General features: G+C 46.5%; 1 protein-coding gene across 7 annotated transcripts in view; it reads right to left on the minus strand.

Annotated features, from left to right (window-relative positions):
• Nucleotides 1-19,773: 19,773 nt before the first annotated feature.
• The window catches only part of LOC116938819 (disco-interacting protein 2 homolog C-like), a 136,748-nt gene continuing 132,778 nt past the window's right edge, over nt 19,774-23,743 (minus strand). For all 7 annotated transcript variants that reach the window (XM_076054952.1, XM_032946503.2, XM_032946502.2 and 4 more), the window contains one exon: nt 19,774-23,020. In XM_076054952.1, coding sequence (XP_075911067.1) covers nt 22,768-23,020 — 253 coding nt within the window. In that variant the 3' untranslated portion in view covers nt 19,774-22,767. The remainder of the gene's footprint in view (nt 23,021-23,743) is intronic.

Consider the following 23,743-nt stretch of genomic DNA (forward strand, 5'->3'; position numbering starts at 1 on the left):
CATGCACTGACTCACTCACACATCATGCACTGACTCACTCACATCATGCACTGACTCACTAACACCATGCACTGACTCACTCACACATCATGCACTAACTCACTCACACATCATGCACTGACTCACTCACACACCATGCACTGACTCACTCACACATCATGCACTGACTCACTCACACCATGCACTGACTCACTCACACATCATACACTGACTCACTCACACATCATGCACTGACTCACTCACACATCATGCACTGACTCACTCACACATCATGCACTGACTCACTAACACCATGCACTGACTCACACACCATGCACTGACTCACTCACACGTCATACACTGACTCACTCACACATCATACACTACTCACTCACACATCATGCACTGACTCACTCACACATCATGCACTGACTCACTCACACATCATGCGCTTACTGACTCACATCATGCACTGACTCACTCACACATCATGCACTGATTCACTCACACATCATGCACTGACTCACTCATACATCATGCACTGACTCACTCACACATCATGCACTGACTCACTCACACATCATGCACTGACTCACTCACATATCATGCACTGACTCACTCACACATCATGCACTGACTCACTCACATACCATGCACTGACTTACTCACACATCATGCACTGACTCACTCACACATCATGCACTGACTCACTCACACCATGCACTGACTCACTCACACATCATGCACTGACTCACTCACACATCATGCACTGACTCACTCACACATCATACACTGACTCACTCACACATCATGCACTGACTCACTCACATACCATGCACTGACTCACTCACACATCATGCACTGACTCACTCACACCATGCACTGACTCACTCACACCATGCACTGACTCACTCACACATCATGCACTCACTCACACATCATGCACTGACTCACTCACACATCATGCACTGACTCACTCACGCATCATGCACTGACTCACTCACACATCATGTGCTTACTCACTCACACATCATGCACTGACTCACTCACACCATGCACTGACTCACTCACACATCATACACTGACTCACTCACACATTATGCACTGACTCACTCACACATCATGCACTGACTCACTCAGACATCATACACTGACTCACTCACACATCATGCACTGTCTCACTCACACATCATGCACTGACTCACTCATCATGCGCTTACTCACTCACACATCATGCACTGACTCACTCACACCATGCACTGACTCACTCACACATCATGCACTGACTCACTCAGAAATCATACACTGACTCACTCACACATCATGCACTGTCTCACTCACACATCATGCACTGACTCACTCATCATGCGCTTACTCACTCACACATCATGCACTGACTCGCTCATCATGCGCTTACTCACTCACACATCATACACTCGCACAACCACTGATCCATTCACTCATCATACACAGGTTCACTCATCGTGTCCTGGCTCACTCGCACATCATACACTCACTCACTCATCATACACTGACTCACTCATCATGCGCTTACTCACTCACACATCATACACTGACTCACTCATCATACACTGACCCGCACATCATACACTGACTCGCACTGCCGCTGACTCGCTCACACATCATACACTGACTCACTCATCATGCGCTGACTAACACATCGTGCGCTGACTCACACATCATACACTCACTCAAGCTACTACTGACTCCCTCATCATACGCTGACTCGCACATCATACGCTGACTCACACATCATACGCTGACTCGCACATTATACACTGATTCACACATCATACACTCACTCACGCTGCTGATGACTCACACATCATACACTGGGAGTGTCGTGCTGCCAGCTATGGCTGCAGGTTTTGTCGTACGTGTTATGTATATCGTTTATTGTTAAATTTAAAATCACAGTTCCTATGATTACTGTTGTTGCATTGTTTTTGTAGCTTTATTTTGGTGATTCGAAAACATATGGTTAATCTAAATTGTCTTATGGTTGTTGTTGTTGTTGGCTTGTACCACATTGTGATTTTTGCACACAGCGTTTTAAGAAATTATTTTTTGCGTGGAATATTTGCTGGTTTATTCCAGGATGTTTCTGTTACGCGTTGTCGCTTTAAGATGTTCTGTGTTCAAATTGTGTTGGTTGCGGTTGCACCCGACTTAAGAGCCGCATGGCTCACAGGGCTATACCTAATAACTGAAACTTGAATGTTATCTATGGGACATTAATTATTTTGTTGTTGCCGGTACTGTTTACAATTTTACGGAGCAAAAAAAAACAAGAATAGGCGTTACCCTTTCTGGCAATCAAACGGGAGGAGTTAAGATGTTCAAACACCACATAGACACCGATTACAAAGCATCAAGGCTGCGTTAACCACACATACCTGTGGTAAAACATGCAAACAAACATGTGTTACTGTCTCGGGTTCAGCAGGTATATCTACGGGACCCTTTTTTTGCCAGTATCAAAAATGATTTTTCAAAATACAGTGCAGTACTGTGCTCGCCTTACAGTGCAATCAAATAAACAGACTGCAGAGTGAATGCCTTCAAAGGGGTCTGTTGTCATCGTCTGCAGCATTCATTTTCATTTCAGTCACACAACGGCCACTCACATTCTCGGGAGTATGATTGATTACGTTCTTTAACCCAGCGAGAGACCAGTGATCTTCATTATATTTTTTTTCCACGAGGGCACCTGCCAAAAATTACATTTAAATATGGACTTAAATCATTCAGTGTGAAGCTGTCCAGATGAATAAAGAATTACAGCACTCATCATCTTACCATGCACAGAGGAAGGAAGTCTCGATGCTTCGGCCGGAGAGTGTGCATCCCGGACTCTTTGAGATATGAAGAGGTGCATGAGCCACAATTTCGACTGGGACTTTCTGTCGAGTCAATAAACCGTGCATTTATTATAGTGTACTCTCGATCAAGGAGGGTTTAAACAAACAAAAAACATAGTTACGGAGCCCAAAAGGCCCCCCCCAAAAACCCACCAAGCTACCAGCAACAAAGAGCGCTATAGTTGTAATAGATAAGAGTGAGCACGTTTGTTCTAGCCGAGCATTAGGTTCTAAAAGTTTCGGAACATAATTCAATGGGAGGAAATGTCAACGTCCAGCAGTGTAAATTTCTGAATATTTATTAATACTGGAGGAATCCGATTATCTATCCAGCTCGTTTTCATAGATATCCAGGAGAGATTACATCAGCAATGATCGCCTCCTACTGGCAGACTGATGCGGACTTGCAGTCCCTTGCTGGGCCACCTTGTGCTGCACAGGGACAGCTACCACTGGTGGACCCCCTTCGAATGTTTGAGAATGCGACTGAAGACCCTTTTGAGTTTCAATCTAAGCGCCATATAAATGCATATATTTCTGAATTATTAACTTTTCGAGTGCAATTTAAAAGACGGGGGCCTGCAATTGCTTGCTCACGTCACTGCTAGCAGAGGGGCCTCCACTGGAGGCACAGTGGTAACATTTGTGCCTCACAGCAAGAAGGCCCTGGGTTCGATTCCTGACTGCCTGTGTCAGAATGCGTGAGCGTGTGTGAGTGTGGGGGAGCGGTGGTGCAGCGGTTAGCGCGCTGCACTGCCAACTCTGCGACGCGAGTTTGATTCCAACTCACGGCCAACACCAGGGACGATTAGCTGAACTGGTACTGGACCTCCCCTAGGTCGACTCAGTCTCAAATGAGCACCTGGGGCGATGTGTAAAACATCGCCACTCGGGAGACAAAGGCGGCCGGACGCGGTGCTGGCCACCCACCCCCTATCGTGTGCCGTGCCGGCCTTCATAGCTTCTTGCTAACAGCACTTGCCCCAACAGTCTGTTCAGGCTATACGGGGGGATCTTGGGTGGGAGGAGTTTGTATGCTACACAATGTAACTCGTATTCGCCAAACATTCCAATGCCGACTAAAATATATATCTTGCAAATTACTCAATTAGAAGTACACATGGCAAGGTTGCCGTCGACTGTGACATCATCATCAAAATATGTATTTATACTTGAGGAATCCGATGAGCTATAAACCAATCTTTCATAGATGTCTAGTAGGGCCCTTGTGAAAAAGGCCCTTGCGACTTATTGAATCAGGAATGTTAATAATCAGCAGCAGCATCCCTAGGCAACTTTGTGTAATTGTGGCAGTGAGCCCGGGGTTTATTTAGGGACACTAACCTAAAAATAAACCATTCTATTTTGACCAGTTAAAGCCCACCGAGCTGTGGGCTCTTGTTCAGAGGCGACCTGGCCACACACGATAGCTCATCGAAGCGGCTTGTACCATCATCACGCGTGGGAATGTAAAGGAGCAGTCGAATAGTCGAGACGGGTGTGGTTTCGAAATGCGGTGGAGGTCAAAACGGGAGGACCCCGGAGAACAATCCACGGGATCACCACGTGGGGAGGGAGGGAGGGAGAGAGAGAGCACACACACAAATATACAACAGGCATCACCAGGTTTGAAGTTTTCGTGACTGCAGGGATCCACACTCTTTGGTTCTTTCGGTAAAGTCACGTAGTTATAAAATAAAATGAATTAAATCACGACGTTTCGATTGCAACACAAGCACTCATCATCAGGTGGGAAAACCACAGCAAAAAAATGTCTTGTCTTTTAGCGAAAGAACCAAACACAACTGTCGGCAGTGGCAGAACATGCTTGTCAACAAGGACACTCAATTGATATTGATAACGTTGAAGTGTTGTGTAAAACTAATTATTACTGGCAAAGACTAATTAGAGAATCCATTGAAATCGAGAGAAATAGAAATAACTTTAATCGCTCTGACAGCTACAGGCTTAGTGCGGCTTTTGGAAGCATATTATTAAATAATACATATTACAAATCCTTATACGGGAAACACATACTAGTTAACGGATTACTAACGTAGCATATAATCACAATAACACACATTACAACTAATTACTAATCTACAACTCATTACTAATCATACCCATTGACTGATTACCAATCGATTATATAATTACAATATCCCCCCCTCCGCCTCAAATCACTGCACCTGAATTAGTAAAATGATGACGTCACCCTGCTGCTCGATTTAAGACCGGGAGCAAGTGAGGGCTTTACCATTCTGGCGAATTGCCCGATGATGCTGGATGTAATTACCAGCAAAACGTCGTCCTCAAACTGTAAATGTTGTGGATTCACTCTTCAACACACCGGTGGGCTAAAGTAGTGAATAATTTGTCTTTTGTCAACGTGACACTTTTTTTTTGCAGAATCACTGAACCGGAATTAATAGCTTGAAAGACATTTAGCGCGGGGCCCTTGAAAGTGCGGGGCGCGTAGCTTCATATCTCGCTACTTTTGCTACTAGGATATAATCCGGCACTGGACCCAAGGCACCCTCTCTGAGGGGCTGTCTAGAGCTCCCTCTAGGGTGGAGGTGCCCTTCAGTCAGCAGTGGCACGAGAAAAAAAAACGCTTCGGCGCTGCACCATTACCTTTCACCTTTACCGAGGAGAGGTTGCAACCTTTGGATGGCAAGGACATCTGAGAAAGTGCGCCCTCATTGTTTGGGCGAAACGCATCGCTTGAAGGAATTCCAGAAACGATTCTGCGTTACGTCCCTCCAATGGGCTCTCCTCTAACTTAGCACAAAATACCGGCCACGTGCCTCTGGCTTATTTCTCCATGCGCTGTGCAGGGTAATTGCCCGAAACGTCTCCTGCTATGTTCCGTTTCTTTTGAAGACGAATGCTCGTGGTTGTTAACCGCCCCTGTGCGCCGCTGCCAACGCAGGAGCTGCAGCATCACCAAATGTGTTCTCGAACTCGCAGGTTGTGCCCTGTTCTTTGAAAAAGTTACGACTTATTCCGATGCCACATTTCTAATATAATAGATGGGGGTAGGGGGGGGAGACAAAAGCGTGAGAGGGTCTTAAGGCTACCCGTGCTGCACTGGCAGGAGGACTGTATTGTAACCGCATCCGCACAAACCACGGCAGCAGCAGATACGGATAACGGACGCACAAATGAGCAATTAAAACCAAACTAAACGTTAGCAGTGCGCGACCGTGCTCATCCAGAACCTTAGACCGTACAGCAGTATATAAACGACGCAATGCCCGATCCACGAATACGAAGAAGACGTCACCACAGCGATGATACCACTCCCACCTGCGCCTGGCTTCACCACCTGGATGTGACATTGTCGCTGCTGCTCTGCATCGACCGGAGCGCGCCGTGCGGCTGAAGAACGCTGCGCTGCTACCGCTGCATCAGGGAGCACTTTGTCCCAGCGAGGTCCACATGTTTTGTGACCCCCCCGTTTAATTATCTAAAGCGTAATATATTGGGTTTTTTTTTAAAGCAAGGTTTATTTCAAGCGCAAATGAATATGCAAAGGAAAACAAATGATTAGAGGTCAATTAATTGAGGGTCACAGGACATCTGGACCGTCCCTGCACTCGCGCAACCGCTCTCAATTCCGAACACGCAGCAATCACAAAAGCCACAGTGCCGTCTTTATTGTATCTTTGAAATGTCACTTGTTCTTGTTTAGGTGACAAATAACAAGTGTCAACTCGGCTGTTGTTACCTGGGTCAGAGACATTAGTTAATTACCGTACTGTTTTCTTGGGAGAGGTTTTTTTTTTGCGTTGCAAGATTAAAGGCGATTAGCCCCGTAACGGGACAAATCCCACTAAAGTTGATAGAATCGCAGCTGCTGCTGTCTCGGCGTGCGGTCTGTAAATAAACATCCCCGTTAGCCCGATAAATGAGCCACAGATTCCACCTCCAGCCATCCAGGGGACGGAGGTGGGTGAAAGGGGGGGGGGGATGATGGGAGGGGTGAGAGGGGCAGGGGGAGATCTCGACCACAAGCCCTCGCCTCCACCACACAGGCTGAGTCACCCCTTAGGGAGCGAGAGAGGGAGCCGTGTTTCGGCAATGACATCACTCACTCTTCATCCCCCTCCTCTCCCCCATTCACAAGCTGCTCTGCTACAAAGATGAGTGGGGGTGGGGTAGCCAGCGCCAAGCCCCTTTGTCTCCCCCTGTGTCGATGTTTACCGCACGCCGCACCGGGTACTCAGTTGAGGCCGAGTACCTGGTTCCGAGTACATTGTTAATTTAGTGTAAGGATACGGTGAGTGCGTTTATTGTGCAGTTGTTGGCGATGAAAATTGGTGGGGGTGGAGGAGAGTTTACCTTGCCTCGTTTTCCAAATGTGGGTTCGTCCGTGCTCGTGACTTCCCTTCGCTCACGCAGAACATCACTCAGCCACCTGCAGTGATTTTAATCCCAATGGGAAGCCAGAGCCCAACTTCTGTTGTGCTCAAATGGCAGGCATACAATTCTAAGTTGATTCTGCGTATCCAGGTGAGCACCCAAGGGACCAGGATGAGCCTCATTTGCAAGAGTGACCTGGGTGACCTGGGCATGGGTCAGTATACTGCACTTATGGGAAGGCAGCTTAGTGGACCTCGCATCACGTGATGTGTAGCTTCAGACGGGGGGTTGAACACATTTTTAGCCACATGAACGTTGAAAAAAAAGACGTTGGTAAAAATGTAGCGACCTTATCTATGTTTTAAATGTATCAAAATGTATCGTTTCGATTAAATATATTTTTTACACTAAATGTCGCTTGAAATAAATGTGCAGATAGTGGCCGCAAAGACCTTTCCGTTAGTCGTAGAACAAAAGTTGATTTGACGTATTCTACCGCATTTTTGCCGCAAAATGCAAGCATATGCTGATGTAACCGACACAATCTATTGTATGCCCATTCAGTTACGGTTTAAAGGAACCTACACTACACGTGGCTTCCGTAATCAGATGCAGATTAGGTTCGTGATCGAAACAGCTTGAAAATTATGTGATATCATGGGACCTCCTTTGCCAGTACCAAAATATAATAATAGGTTTTCCCCTTTTTCTGGCAACAAAACAGATGTTAAGTTGTTAAAACACCAAACTGAAACCTTTTTACAAGGAATCATGTCTGCTTTAACCACAATGCTTGTGTTCTGAATGCAAATTAAAAACATACTCTGATAACATATGCATTGTCTTTGAAACTGATTCCTTGTAAAAAGGTTTCATGTTGGTGTTTTAACAACTTAACACCTGTTTTGTTGACGGAAAAAAGGGGGAGAAAACCTATTCTCAATTCTGTTATAGTTGAATAACACTGCTGACCTAGCAGCTCACAGTGAAGCCATTGAAATTGTAAACATATGATTCCAAAATCAACCCAACTTTATATGTGGGCTCCAACAAAATTCACCGTAATTTATGGAATCCGTGGTAAAGCCACACCTTGCGCTGGGTAGACTACAACGTGTTTGGGAAAGAGAGCTGTTTGCCCTCGAGGCTTCCCCGACAAGAGGTCGTGGTTTGCAAACGCTTATTTTCTGACGCAGTGCACATACATTGCAGACAAGGACAAAGAGTCACCGATATAGCCTGAAACAGACTGTTGGGGCAAGTGCTGGAAGCTAGTAGCCATTTGTGAAGGCCGGCATGGCACAAGCGGGGGTGAGTGGCCAACACCACACCCGGCCGCCTTTATCTCCGCAGTGGCGATGTTTTACACACTGCACCAGGTACTCATTTGAGACTGAGTGGACCAAGGAGAGGCCCATGACCGGCTCAGATAATCGTCACTGGTGTTGGTCGTGAGCGGGAATAGAACTCGGGTCGCCGTGTTCGTAGCACAGCGTAGCACTAAGCGCTACACTACCGGCTCTCCACATTGCAGCGGGCACAGAAAGACCAACGCAGTGAAGGTGCTTCTGGGCTGCAGGCACAAAAGCCACAATTGTTCAGCCACCACAACAACAGCACCACAATGATTAGCTGCGTCTCCATCTGCTGCTGCTGCTGCTGCTGAAAATTGTTGGGCCATCTGTAAGAAATCCCCAGTTTTGAATCACCCCACTCCAGGACCTTCCACACTGTCAGAACTCCGGGATGTGTTGGACGCAAATGAACTCACACGTATGTGATATCAATGGCATTAGCCTTGACTTTTTGGTAAGGAAATGATATCATTCTACCTGTGGTGTCATTGATGAATAAATGTTGGTGTGCGACTTTTCTCGTGGGAATCAAGGTTCAAAGTCCAGAGGATAATGGCCTTGCAGGAGCCCCGCTGCGCAAAAAAAAACCGGTCAATGAAATGCATCATTCGACATCATTTCAAATTCGATTCCTTTTTCTGAAATATCTTTACTTCTCATTTTTTGACAGCAATGTGTACTTACAATTACAAGAATATAATGAATATCGTTCAGCTCAAACTACCGAGTATATTCCCCCCCCCCCCCCGTTTTATTTTCGTCACAGGCTTTAATGTGGAGTGCTCGTACGAGCGAAGCGTGCAGCCACGTCAGCATTCGGGTTTGGGATGAAAAGGGGGGTTGGAGGGGGGATTGGAAGAGCACGTGTGGGTCTAAGAAAACATTCCTCGCTTTGTTCAACAAGGACAAAAGGGCCGGAATTCCATTCCCTGTCGTTATTTTGTGGTGAGAATGTAAGAAGTATAATCTTGAGTGGGGGGTCTCTTTAGCCCGTGGCTGCGGTGAGCTAAGCCATACCTCAATGTCAGCGTTGCTACTTAATCTTCATTTTGTGGAATAACTCCACATTATGTTTTTTTTAATCTTACCATGTAAGGCCCACTGAGCTACATAGCTCTTTTTCCGAAGCGACCTGGCCACAAACGATAGCTCAACGAAGTGGCTTATCATGTGGAAATGTATCGCAGCCAAATACACTTAAATGCACGTTTCAAAATGGGGAGGGAAGACTCGGAGAAAAATCCACGCCACCGCAGGAAGAACATGCAAACTCCAAAAATAAAGCAGGCGTCAGGGTCAGGATCGAACCCACGACCTCCTGTATACCAGGTGAAGTTTACATCTTGCCACCGAGATGTTAACTTAACACCTCGCCACCGATATGTTTACTTCTCCGGGTCCTCCGGGGTTTCCCTCCACATTTAGAAAGATCTGTTTAGGGTATTTGGCTGCGATACATTTCCACGTGATAAGCCACTTTGTTGAGCTGTCATTGTGGCCAGATCGCTTCTTAAAAAGAGCTATATATCTCGGAGGGCCTTGCCTGGTTCAAATAAAGTTTGGTTAAGTTTTCAGTAATTAGAACTCGTGTCCAGCCACTTTAATCAAAACGTGTCAGAGAAATGTGATTGTTTTTCTTCTCAAATTCTCGTATCCTCCTCCCTTCCAATAGCAACTGGAGGCACAAAACTTCACGGAGTGAATGTTTTTTTTCTCTTTCGGGCACTATGATCCCACTTTCAGGGTCAAGCTGCGTTCCATTCTCGACTTCGAGTTGCGCTGCCCTCAAGCTGCTGTGCGGTTGGCCGATGGTGAGCGCACAGTCACGTGGGGTCTGCGAATTAGGTACATGGGAATGCGCCCCTGCGGCGCATGCACCACCAGTCAGAGATTATATTGCCGCGATAACGTCACAGGACACTTTGTCCGTCCAGAGTTTGAAGCTTTGCATCCTCAGGTGTGCTTCATATATTCTTACGAAACCTAAACGTTGCGTTTGCGCGGAAATATGTTATATATATACCGCGTCATTTTGAATGGGGTGATATTGTTAAACGTGTAGCAGGCATTCGCGACCAATATTATTCAACAATATGTAAAGGCTATAATTTAATGTATTTCTGTCTACAAATTGACACAATGAGTGGCAGTCGTTGATGTAAAGTTTCTCATTTCCGTTTCTCTTCATAGTTTTTTTTTGCACAAAAACATTTACGCCCTACATTTTTCGCCCCTTATACTTTTGCTCCAGGCATCCCTTGCCAAAGAAGCGTGTGTATCAATCGGCTGGCCGCAAAGTTCCCCATACAATGAATCAATAGCTCCAATTGAGTCAATGCGCTCACTTGTATTCAGCCGTTTAGGTGGAAGACGGCTGAAGTGAGAAATCATGAGGAATGCCGTCAACGCGGCGACCGAACATCGATCATCGATCTCCGGGTCTCCAGAGCAACAACGCCACAAACCACGCCAACGGCCCTCTTCAGGGCCAAACAACAACCCGCCAGACAGGCCCTGTGACAAGGATCCTCCAACTGAACATTTCGTTATGGTCGCTATCTCGCGACCATAACGAAAACCCACAACATTAAAATCCACACGCTGCAAGAAACCCACATCCTGGATGCCCCCATTCATGCCAGTCGCGACCACATCCACGGATACAACCTCACGGCGAGGCACTACCACCCGAAATATGGCTTGGCCATGTACGTGAGTTGAAATCCGTTTAAGATCCCGCTGGGATTTATCGGGCCCGGCTCAGACTCCTCTCGGATGTAGGGAGGGGCCCAACGGAGCTGCTGCGTGACAGGGCCACCGTAGGCAGCGGCCCTTGCACTCAAGAGAGCGAGCGGTGGCGTCGGTGGGCCCAAGTGACACGGGGTGGTGTAGGGCCCCCATTCACGGTGCGTCCCTCGTGCCGGCCCTGGGGTTAATGATCTTTTCTGGAAGAGAAGCCCTCACAAAACCACAGTTATTTCAAAATAAAGCCACGTTTATCTCTGCACTCAACGAAAGTGCGGGGATGCTTCTCGTCGCGAAGGAAAGTCGCTCACCTCGCAGTACTCGATTTCCAACTCTGAAAGGATGATGATGATGATGATGGGACTGAGTTTACCTTGCCTGGGACTTGAAATTACAACCTTGCAATTAGGAGTCCTGCAGCACTGCCAATGTAGATTTATTCCAGTCACAATTCATGTAGGTGCGTGTACAATGATTGCACGTAATTTTTTTTTAAAACGTAGGATTTGGGAAACAAAGCCCAACTGATGACGTCATAACAGTGGCCTCCTCTTAACAACGTCACAGGTCAATAATGGCCACTTTACAGCAGGTCGGGGACTTTTGACATATTCCCTGCCCTGGCCGCGGAGCTGGAGATGGGGCGTAGTTTTGTAGCGTGGGGCGCGGTGTTGCACGCTGCCGCAGTAGCTGCTGCCGCGGTGCGCTCCGCTGCTACAGCGGTCGCGTGCTGTCCGCAGACGATCGCTACGGTGCCCCCTGTATTTTTTTGTCGTTGTTTAAACTCCGTAATGGTTCGAGCAGCTCGAGCGATGCAGTGGATGTTCACCAGGTGGCGTCTGTTCATCGTGACTTGGCATTCACCCCGTGAGAGGCATGGTCTGAATGTGAGCGTTCACAATAGCAATAGCAACAGTGGGCGTGCAGTGTCCTTTTTTACTGCAGGGAGTTACAATTAAATGTGGGGGGGGGGGGGGGGTCCTGTGAAGTCCATAATGTAACCGGTGGAAAGAACGTGCTTCATATCGAAGCGGATGACTTATGTGCATTGCAGGTGTTTGTTTTTTTGGTAAGCACCCTGTGCCGATAAAACGCAGTGGATCGCCACAAATGACACCGCTGGCTCGTCAGCAGGGAGCGTGTGGTGATTAGGCGGTGAATTGTGGGTCGATGCGAATGGTTAGAACGGGACACTCACCGCTCGCTGGTCACTTCACGGCTTAAATAACAGAAAACAAACATCGAAACATTCGTCAATAACGCGGTGGCCTTACAAATATGTTTTATATATAATAGCTGACGTTTCGGGCAATGACCCTTCCTCCAGAGAGCTAGAGAGGATAAAAGTTGGAGAAAGCACTTTATTTACCATGGCGCCTTAAAATAATTATACAACTGTGGCGAGACGTTTTAGTCCTCGCCTGGTATACAAGAGGTCGTGGGATCGATCCCGCCCCTGATGCCTGCGGTATATTTGGATTTTGCGTCTCTCTCTCCCCCCCACTGGTCGCTGGGATTTTTCTCCGGGTCCTCCGGTTTTCCCCCTCCACATTTCGAAGCATGCGTTTAGAGTATTGGCTGATATAAATTTCCACACGTTAAGCCACTTCATTGAGCTATCATTTGTGGCCAGATTGCTTCTGAAAACGAGCTACATCGCTCAGTGGGCCTTACCTGGTAAAATAAAACAATAGTTTAGTTTTAGTTTATTAACCTCATACACTGAGTGAGCATTCATCCTGGGCTCCGTTTGGCTTAAAACTATTTGGCACGCAGCCTATTATATAACACATGTATCACGAAGAACACTGATGTTAAAAAGTGTGATTATTCTAGGCAAAGTCCTCTGCTGTAATATTACTACTCTGAAACCGACCAAATATTCAACTACATTTTAGTTAATACACATTTTTACGTTTATAAATTACTTGAGCAACCGTACGCTTGGTCATTGTAAGTTACAGCTCTTCGAGTACCTTGTTGAAAGACCCTTTATAACGTAAATATATTAGCATTACGTTAACGACAGCCTTATCTTTGCTATGACATGGCAATACGCTTGAATGCCGCTCGGCGCATTTCAGAGAGTGGCTCATTTACCACAGGAAGGGCTTCGGGTAAGGCAAGTTGACCAAGTGAACACATAGCGACCTTGACAGTCTGGCACAATGAGCTCCGTGTTTTCACCCCGTTGCGCTCCTATTATATGGGCTGTAACGTGACCTTGAATACATTCGAAACCTTATCTTTGTATTTCATCAATAAGCCCCCCTTTTTTTTCCTGCCACTGTGACTGTGCCCGATTTCCCGTTGACGACTTTGTTCTCTTCTGTGCTCCGATCTCTCTCCTCATTGGGCTTAAGAACTTGGTTTCGTGAGTGCATTGCACCCGTGGCAGTGCAAGACAACCGGTTGGTGTTGGAGGCAGAGAGAGGGCTCAGTCTCCGGGTGCAAGGCTATTAACCACGAGGCCGCGGGCCATTCTTGGAGTATTGAAAAAATATATTTTAGAGCAAACACAGGAGCGGGCGGGCGGGATTAGGGGGATGAGAAAATCAAACAATAGCTCCATTTATAGAGGAGGGCTTTCTAACAGACCATGCCTGTGTGTGTGTGGAGAAGTGTAAGCGATCAGGTGGTGTGGTGGTTAGCGCGGTGCCCTATGAATCTAGTGACCCGAGTTCGAAGCTCGCTCAGGGGCATCAGTGCCGGATTCAGCTAGTGCGGGGCCTGTAGCATGTGTTATAAAGGGGCCATAAATAAATAAACACATGAATACAAAAATTGAACTTGAATAGTAAAATTATTGTATTTTTTCATTTGCTATAGAGCCAGATAATACGACAAATCGCTAACCTTAAACACCCAGTCGTTCATAAAAGTGGAGGGCAGTATAGTACTATAGTAATAGAGCAAGTGCAGAATCACTGAACCGGAATTGATAACTTGAAAGCATTTAGCACGGGGCCCTTGAAAGTGTGGAGCCCGTAGCTTGTGTAGCTACTTGTGCTGCTAGGACAACCCGGCACTGAGGGCCACCAACGGTGATGATTACCTGGGAACCTTCCTTAGCCTCCCATATGTCCGCTCAGCCTTAATTGAGTACCTGGTGCTGTGTGTAAACATCACCACTGCGGAGACAGAGGCGGCTGGGCGTGGTGTTGGCCACCCACCCACCCACCCCCCTCGTGTGCCACAGTGCCGACCTTCATAGGTGGCGCTCGCTAACAGCACTTGCCCCAACAGTCCGTTAATGCTATACGGGGTGTCTTTGTGATCAGGTGTAGTTGTGTCTGGAGTAGGGACTGCTCAGACACGTGCAGTCATTGGCGGAGCCAGGATTTTCAGGTAGGGGAGGGGCAACCCCTCCAGCAATGAAAAATGATAGAGGAGTTGTTAGTAAGTAAGGAGTTGTTAGTAAGTAAGGAGTTGTTAGTAAGTAAGGAGTTGTTAGTAAGGAGTTGTTAGTAAGTAAGGAGTTGTTAGTAAGTAAGGAGTTGTTAGTAAGTAAGGAGTTGTTGGTAAGTAAGGAGTTGTTAGTAAATAAGGAGTTGTTAGTAAGTAAGGAGTTGTTAGTAAGTAAGGAGTTATTAGTGAGTAAGGAGTTATTAGTAAGTAAGGAGTTGTTAGTAAGTAGGGAGTTGTTGGTAAGGAGTTGTTAGTAAGGAGTTGTTAGTAAGGAGTTGTTAGTGAGTAAGGAGTTGTTAGTAAGTAAGGAGTTGTCAGCAAGTAAGGAGTTGTTAGTTAGTAAGGAGTTGTTAGTTAGTAAGGAGTTGTTAGTAAGTAAGGAGTTGTTAGTAAGGAGTTGTTGGTAAGGAGTTGTTAGTAAGTAAGGAGTTGTTAGTAAGTAAGGAGTTGTTGGTAAGTAAGGAGTTGTTAGTAAATAAGGAGTTGTTAGTAAGTAAGGAGTTGTTAGTAAGTAAGGAGTTATTAGTGAGTAAGGAGTTATTAGTAAGTAAGGAGTTGTTAGTAAGTAGGGAGTTGTTGGTAAGGAGTTGTTAGTAAGGAGTTGTTAGTAAGGAGTTGTTAGTGAGTAAGGAGTTGTTAGTAAGTAAGGAGTTGTCAGCAAGTAAGGAGTTGTTAGTTAGTAAGGAGTTGTTAGTTAGTAAGGAGTTGTTAGTAAGGAGTTGTTAGTAAGGAGTTGTTAGTAAGTAAGGAGTTGTTAGTAAGTAAGGAGTTGTTAGTAAGTAAGGAGTTGTTAGTAAGGAGTTGTTAGTAAGGACTTGTCCCTTGCTTGTTACTCGACGCGTGTGCGGCGATGACGCAGCCATCGATCGAGGGTCGAGTTCGAACCGCGTTGTGTGATCGGCATCGCGCTCCCTGAAGGTGTTGATGCCTTCAGGGAAGTCGTGGACTTTGTGTACGCAACTGCAAGCAACTCTCTGAGTCACTTATAACTGCTTTGCCGTTACTTATTGCCAATTATGGACTCAGACTATTGTCCTATCATCTCAGAGAGTCCCTGGGGGTTGCAAAATGCCGATTTATTACTAAAAAAACCCCAATGGGGGGGGGGGGGGCACGTGCCCCCCCCCCTACTGGCTCCGCCAGTGCGTGCAGTCTTATAGGAGAACTTCAGAGACGGTCCCATTGTGTGTCCATTTACCGTGTCCTCAGACGGCAGCTGCATTGTGCCTGCGGATATTCAGTCAATCATATTTAACCGTGGGAATTGAAAATTGACATCGCAATGGACAAGCCTCGTCCCTCAATTTTGGATCGAGGTGCAATGAGTGCCTCCCACAGAGCCACCACAGAGTATCAGTGATGTGTAATGGATGTGTAAAGGTCCCATCAATGGTCTTACGAGACTGAAGACGAATGCGGGTTGAGTGTGGGCTGCCACAGAAGCACTGGACACCTGCAAGTCACAATAAATGATCATGAGCAGTTCTAAAGCGATGAGTTTTTTTTTAAATCAAAGAACATTGCTTTTTTCAATGCGAACGGAGGATTGTTCCCCTTGAACTCCTGCACGTGGGCTATGTTGCCACGGCACTGAATGGAGGTGTCATAAAAACACCGCAATAACTTGCTCTCACCATTTATACTTCGTGGCATATGAATGCTGCATATAAGCACAACCCGTTACTGGTTTGATTAGCCTGTGTCTAAGTCTATACCTCTTGTGGACTTGTACATTCGGTAATTATGTACGTTTAAGCAAACAGCCGCTGCCTGTATGCATAGATAGGACGCGTGAGGATAGCGGATTAATTGTGGCTCGTATGGTTCACCCCCGCCACCCCTTCAAAGAAACTACAACTGGACAGATAGCACGAGAGCCCTCTGCTGGATGGAATGACGGTGATGCTGCTGCTGATGATAATGGAAGGACATTCATGAACGCGCACAAATGTTTGTTTGTTTTCTCGGCAGTAAACGAACGACCGTGACTCTTGATGTGCGGAGTCAAGACTCAGTGTTGTCGCTCGAGATCCAGAAGAGAGAGACGGGGGGGGGGGGGGGGGGGCTCAAAGTGTCGCTGAGCAGTCGCTGTAGATTGAATGCTGATGTGATGGATGTGGAGCAACCAGTGGCAGAGGGGATGGTGGTCGCGTTATGAACGACGCGAGGCTGTCACGGGAGAAACGATGCCTGGCAGTGACTAAACTAAACCATGTTTTTTTTATTTATTTTACTATGTAAGGGCCCACTGAGCTCTATAGCTCTTTTTTCAGAAGCGACCTGGCTACCACAAATGATAGCTCGACGGATTGGCTTATCATCGTGTGGATATTGATAGCAGACAAATACTCTTAACGCATGTTTTTAAATGTGGAGGGGAAAAACCGGAGGACCCGGTGAAAAAAATCCAGACGACCACGGGGAGAGAGACACGCAAACTCCAAATATACAGCAGCAGGCGTCAGGGTCGGGATCGAACCCACGATTCCGTGCTGTGAAACCCGTTTTAAAAGCGTTTCCTATATCTATAATCGCTGGCAAAATAGATCAATCTCTACGATTGGTTTGCCACACATTGTGAAACAAATAAATAAAGGGCCAGGTGAAGCAAGCTGTGGCTAAACGACTGCCGAGACGAATCTATTTGAGAACGAGAACAGCACAGCACAGCGTCTTGTGTTGTGAGAAGAGCTGTTGAGCGTGGTTCCGGATCAAAATGTTGGAATAACGATGGGGGTGGGGGAGCGAGATTGTGAATTTGAGTATTGTTTGTAAACCGATCCTGATCGTGAAAAGTTAAAATACCATGGGCTTCAATACGGATTTTTTGTTGCTGTTGTTAGTTATCAATCATTGCAACTTGCACGCTTTGACATGGACTTAGGAACGCGGACATTGTCTAAGGAAATGGGAACACAAAAACTGAGAAGTGCACAAAGAAGAATGTAGAGATGCGTGGAGGGAATTGCATTGAGAAACGGGGAAGAGGCGCGCGTGGACTCGAGAACACGTGCAGGTTAATGGCGTTGTTCAAGATATTCGTACGCGCGGGCTTGGGGCAGACGTCGCTCCAGGGCGACAGGTATGGCAGCTGCCAAAGGAGGGAACGTCCCCAGGAGGGGACGTCCCTCGTGGAGATGGAGCGGTGACGTCAGCTCGCGGTGCAGGTGTCGGGTGGAATGTTACACCACGGGCCCATGGCAGTTGGGGGAGTTGGTGGCCTTCATCCAGCAGTGGACTGATCAAGGCCGACAATGATAATCGAAAAATCTAACCATTGAAAAGTGGTTCAGACTCGTGTGTGTGTGCGTGTCTGCGATTAGCACGCTGCGCGACGAACCCGGCCACCCATGTTCGATTCCCGCTCAGGGCCCACAGCAGTGTGGATTATCTGAACCGGTACACATTGACTCAGCCTCAAATGTGTGTGGTGTGTAAACATCGCCACAAGCGAGACAAAGGTGGCCGGGCGTAGTGCTGGCCACCCACCCCCTCGTGTGCTGGGCCGGCCTTCATAGGTGCTCGTTAACAGCACTTACCCCAAATGTCTAAGTCTATACGGGGCATTTTGTGTCTTTGTCTGCCGGAACACACCACGCGTTGACCAAGTGCCGTGCGGTTTGAATCGTCGCTCATGCATTTCGGTCCATTTGTTTGACATTTAATTTTGGTTCCATTATGGGCTTGTCGACAACTCTGGAAAATGAGCATTACATGCTCATCATTGTAATCGTCTAGGAGTTAGGGTTACTTCAGACAGCTGTGTGGTGTTGGTACGATCATTTTTCAGATAACAATTCCCATACAATTAAACGGAGCTGATCAACTATCCAGAGCTGCTAAGAGGGGTTTCCCCGCTTGCTGAACGGTGACAATCGTCCTGTGGAAAGAGCTTTCATGATTGCAGGGAATTTTATTAAAACACATTGTCTCCTTAAAAATCACGCAAAAAAATGATTTGCATGCACACATCTCGAATGTCAGACTCGGGTAGTTGGTCCTGCAATAATCTTGTGACAAGACTACGTAACAATCGCATATGTTGTCAACCAGACAACCTCAACACTGAATTTTCATCGTATTGCCAAACAGCATTCCAATGTTTTCCAAAACAGGGTATATTTGGTCTAGATATTTCAGTATGTGATCATTTTTTATGAACACTTTAGTAATATGAAAGTGATTTGAAGCTTTCGTGACTGCAGGAATCCATACTCTTTGGTTTTTTCGGTAAAGTCACGTAGGTAGAAAATAAATCACGACGTTTCGGGCGCAACACAAGCGTCCATCATCAGGTGTGAAAGCATGATGATGGGCGCTTGTGTTGCGCCCAAAAAGTCGTGATTTATTTTATACCTATGTGACTTTAGCGAAAGAACCAAAGAGTATGAATATTAAATAGCTTCAAGTGAGCAATAATCCTCACGTAGGGCACATGTGACACGACCTGTGTCGTATCCGAGTTTTGTCTCGACAAGTCGGGATTCGCCTGATTTCAATGACAGTACTCAAGCTCCAGCAGTAAAATATGGGTAGATATTCTGGGCATAGTCTGAATTCCATGAACTGCATATTGGGGCAAAGATTGATCTCTCATTCACTCTGCATATGGTCAGTACACCCGATATGTGTATGGTTGCCAGTGTTTGTTTAACACGTGGCTTTCGCGACCAATAGCATACGGTTTTTTTGGGGGGGTTAGATCGCGTAAATCCAAGTCGTTAAACCCGCCACCCGAAACGTCGTACTCAGATTGTAAATGTGGATTTGCTCTCCAACACACCGGTGTGCTGTATACTAGTAACGAATTGGCATATTCCGCTGACGTGAACAACCTTACTAAATTGGCTGTGTCGGATGGTGGCGGGTTTAACGACGCATTTATATTTACGTGACCTAACCCAAAAAAAAACCTCTTATGGTTGCCCGTGTTTGTCATTGTTGAGCGACGGTTCACATTGAACCGTTGCGGTGTCACCGCCACTGATGATGATCGAGATGTCTACCCAAAAAGAACCATAAAAAACAGGCAACAGTCAAACAGTTTACATTTTTATTTGCTTTTTTTTGTTGTTGTCGTCGTCGTCGTTTTACTACAAATTATTTTCAGAAGAATGACGTCAAACCCAAACTAGCGATGAAAGGAAAACGTCGGAGGCTTAAAAAAAACAGAATTCTGACGCCGCAATTCAGGAAAGAAATAACTACTGTATTAGCAATTACAATGGGTTACAGACGATTCTCTGCAAGGTTTGTATGCACTAAAATACATGTTTAAATACAATAATTTAGAAATGGCATTTATACATAATTACACCCACAAAACTGTCAATTTTTCGGGTCATGTTATTCTTTTTAAAGTTGACAGATAAAACCACTGCATTAATGTTTAATTACTCGGTGAAACGTTTGCAAATGGTTTCGATCAATGTTACCCAACAGTTAAAATGGATTATTTAAAATCTTTTTCATGGCATGTCTTTCTTTGGATTTGAAAGGTGGCTGACAAAATTGTAAAACGTGAAGAAAAAAACATAATTGATGCAAAAACGTTTTTGCGAAATGAAACGCTATTTTTTGTTGTTGTAAAACAATTGCATACGTGACACTCGTTTATACTGGGAATGGCATGCAAATTATTTGAGAAAAAAAAGCCAGTTCTGACGGTGCATGAGGCATAAATGACTAAAATTTAAAATATAGAACAGAATCCCCATTGAGTTTGCCTCTTCAGACGACGGCGCGTGTGTGGATGGGTTTCACAGCAGTAGGTAACAAGTCTTACGGCACACGGCTACTTACAGTTAAACAACTTCAACCAATTACACAAAGTTTAAAACATGATATTTTTTTCTCACTCATGACCAGCTTGGCAAATCCAAAGAACAACATCGTGCTAAAAAAAAAAAACTACTATTAATGTACATTTGATATTTATAACAAAAGTAATTTTCGGTATAATGTGCGTCACACATCACCAATAATATGGCAAGTGGTCCCTGTTCACCCAACCACGTAGCTGCTTAACATTAAGCGTACTCACACAAGCCTCTGTTGCACAGAAACGCACCAAAATATTGATGGTAAACATCAACAGTACAGTAGTTAGAATTTGTATGCTTGTAAGCAAACTACTGCGTGCACCGCGTAGTTCTATTCACTGCATTAAGACTGAATCGCCTCCCGCCATCTACGATGAAAGTCAGTGGTCGCGGCCCCAGCCACGGTTCCGTTTCTCCTTCCGCTAACGCAGCACAACCGCCGTCACGCACTGCAGTGGGGTAAACGCGCGCAACCCCTCAGCATTCATCGCGGAGTCGCTTTGCATTTTGGTTACACTTCTACTAAGGCTTCAAGTATTCTCGTTATGAGGAGCCGGACCCGCAGGAGACGTCACACGGCTGATGCACGAGGCCCCCCCCCCCCACCCCCCCCACCACCACCGCCACAGCTCAAGGCCGCCCCGTGCACCGCTCGCCGCACAAGAAGCCTCGTTCACGCGGCGAGGGTCTCACGCGCGAGGAAGAGGAGGGGGCCGCGTGGCCCCCCCCCCCCGGCACCGCGCTCCCGTCACCTCCTCCCGCTGCACCACCGAAGCAGCGGTGACGGCAGCGGTGGCCCGTTAAGTGCGGCTGCACTAAACCGGGCGGCATGGAAATCCGGAAAATGCAAGGCAAACGATGCTCCCCCCCCCCCCGCCGCCCTGCTCATGCACCGCTGTGAATCCATGTGCTTTGACACATCACGTACGCTTCCCACTCCACTTCAATATATTGTTTTCAACTCTTCCCCCTTTCCCCCCCCCCCCCCCCGCCTCGCCCACCACAATTGATAAAAAGCCAAACAATGGTGTTCTGAAAAAACTAAAAATTATCATCAGATAACTCAAGTTCATCCCAGATTGTTCTTGTCAAGATATACATGGCTTGGGAGGTTTTTTTTTTTCACATTGTGTAACTGAATAACAATAAAACATCCTGCCATACATTTGGCAAATGTATACGGTTTGACCCTGTTGTTTGTAAAGTGAAAACAAGCCAAGAGTAACATTTAACATTCAGTAGGAGAAGCGTATTTTGTAATCCATGCAAGTCCCTCTGCTGTGGAGTCTGGAAAAAATGGTCATGGTTTACACACAGAGACAATACGACTGCTAGGCCACGTGTAGAGAACGAGGAAAATGAGGGCTCTGCTTCGCCAATTTTGGTCGAACAAGCACTGCGGCAGTGAGGTCTGCAGAATTAAGGAACCGTTATCGATGCAAATTAGTACTGGGAGAGACAACGTCACGGTCTTCTGAACGCACGTGAGCGGGCTGTATTTACAGTACACTATACATCAAATAAGACAATTAGGCTAACGAACTATATACAATGAATTTTGCACATACAAATCCTGCAACTAAAAAAATACATTCCTTTTAGTGCTGGTAAAGCTATCTCCCACTGCATGTGTCTTAGCTCAAACCGATTGATCTATTACACTGTAACACAAGCGCTTGAGATGCATACCGCCAATACAAATTCAAAGTTCGCGGGAAATGTGCATCTTGAGTAACTTTAGTAGGGAACAAGCGATACGCTGCGAATCGATCCGGCGTAAATTCTCGGCGACGGGCGGAGAACAGCCAACGCACGGGCAAGTCGATGTGGTGTCAATTTCCTCTAGTGGCGTCAAAACATAGCAGCAAAAAAAACACACACACGCACGCAGCCGCAACAACCCACGCCGGACCGTACAAGGCGCGCAGTGGCGCAGCAACGTTTGGGTGGGCTCACAAGCAGAGCTGCGACGAGCTAAAAAGGGTAGCAAATTAATATCGCCAAAACGAGCACCTTCAATCCTGATAAGTGTGTAGAAATGACTGTGGGGGGCAAGGCCTGGCTGAGACTGCATGCTCGTTTCATCATCTGCCACTCTGCTTTCAGTCACCACGCGCCCCCCCTCCACCGCCTCCCTTGCAGCTTTGCCTGTACGTTGAAACCTCTAACCACCCCTCGCTAGTGTAGGTGAGGGGGGCCACAGACAGCAGTTTACATGTTGTAGGCCACGTATATTGGGTCAAGCTGGTCGGCGAGAAAACCGTCGCGCAGGTGCATGCGCTGTTTCTCTCCACGCGAGTTGATGGGGATGGTGCCAGGGTCCGTGACCACCACCACGCCCACCACCAGATAGTGCTCTTCCAGCACCGAGTTGGTGACCAGCGGCACCAGGTCCAGCGCCTCCTGCTCCTGCCCTCCCAGCTCCACCACCACCACCAGCAGGTTGGTCCACGTGAACACGGCGCTGCAGGGGAGGGAAGGAAAAAAAAGAAACGGCAAGTGGAGGGGATGAGGCACTGAGACAGCAGTGGGGACACGTAGGGCGAGTCCTCGCTGAACGCGTGCTCACAACGACAACAACGCGTTTTGACAATAACACGGTTCTACTATTAAGGGAACACTTTTCGTACGACGCGGAACGCGCGGCTTCTGAGCGGTCGATGACGAACTACTTTCTTGAGCTGCGCGGCTGAGCGGTAATGAAATTCATTCCGGCTATACACGCACAGAATGCTTCAGTACGCAGCGATGTACCCGCACCTCAGTTCAATATCCCACCGTCTCACTGGGTGTCGATATATCGCACCCTTGCCAAACTTTGTCCTTACATTATTTCGATGGGGAAATTACCGTATAAGCAGGCGTACAAATGACGTGGAATTGACAATCCTGAATCAACAGCAGTGAACAAATGTTGTGGCGGCAAATTTTAAGTAAATATTGATGATACGACAATCATTTTAATAATATATCGTACTTTACGAGCCTAATTATAAACTGGGAATACAAACTCCTTGGTGCTCGAAATCAGTTTTGTGAATCAGACTAAAATGCCAACTCTTAAATGGCAATTTTCATGAACTGGAAAAAGCAAGCAATCCGAGACAAAATGTAAAATCATGCACACCAAGATATGAAAAATGTATGGTTCATAAAATATTTACAAATGTCAACAGAGGCAATAAAA

This window comes from Petromyzon marinus, chromosome 4, assembly GCF_048934315.1.
Source record: "Petromyzon marinus isolate PM22_M1 ecotype Great Lakes invasive population chromosome 4, UKy_Petmar_22M1.pri1.0, whole genome shotgun sequence".
NCBI lineage: Eukaryota > Metazoa > Chordata > Hyperoartia > Petromyzontiformes > Petromyzontidae > Petromyzon > Petromyzon marinus.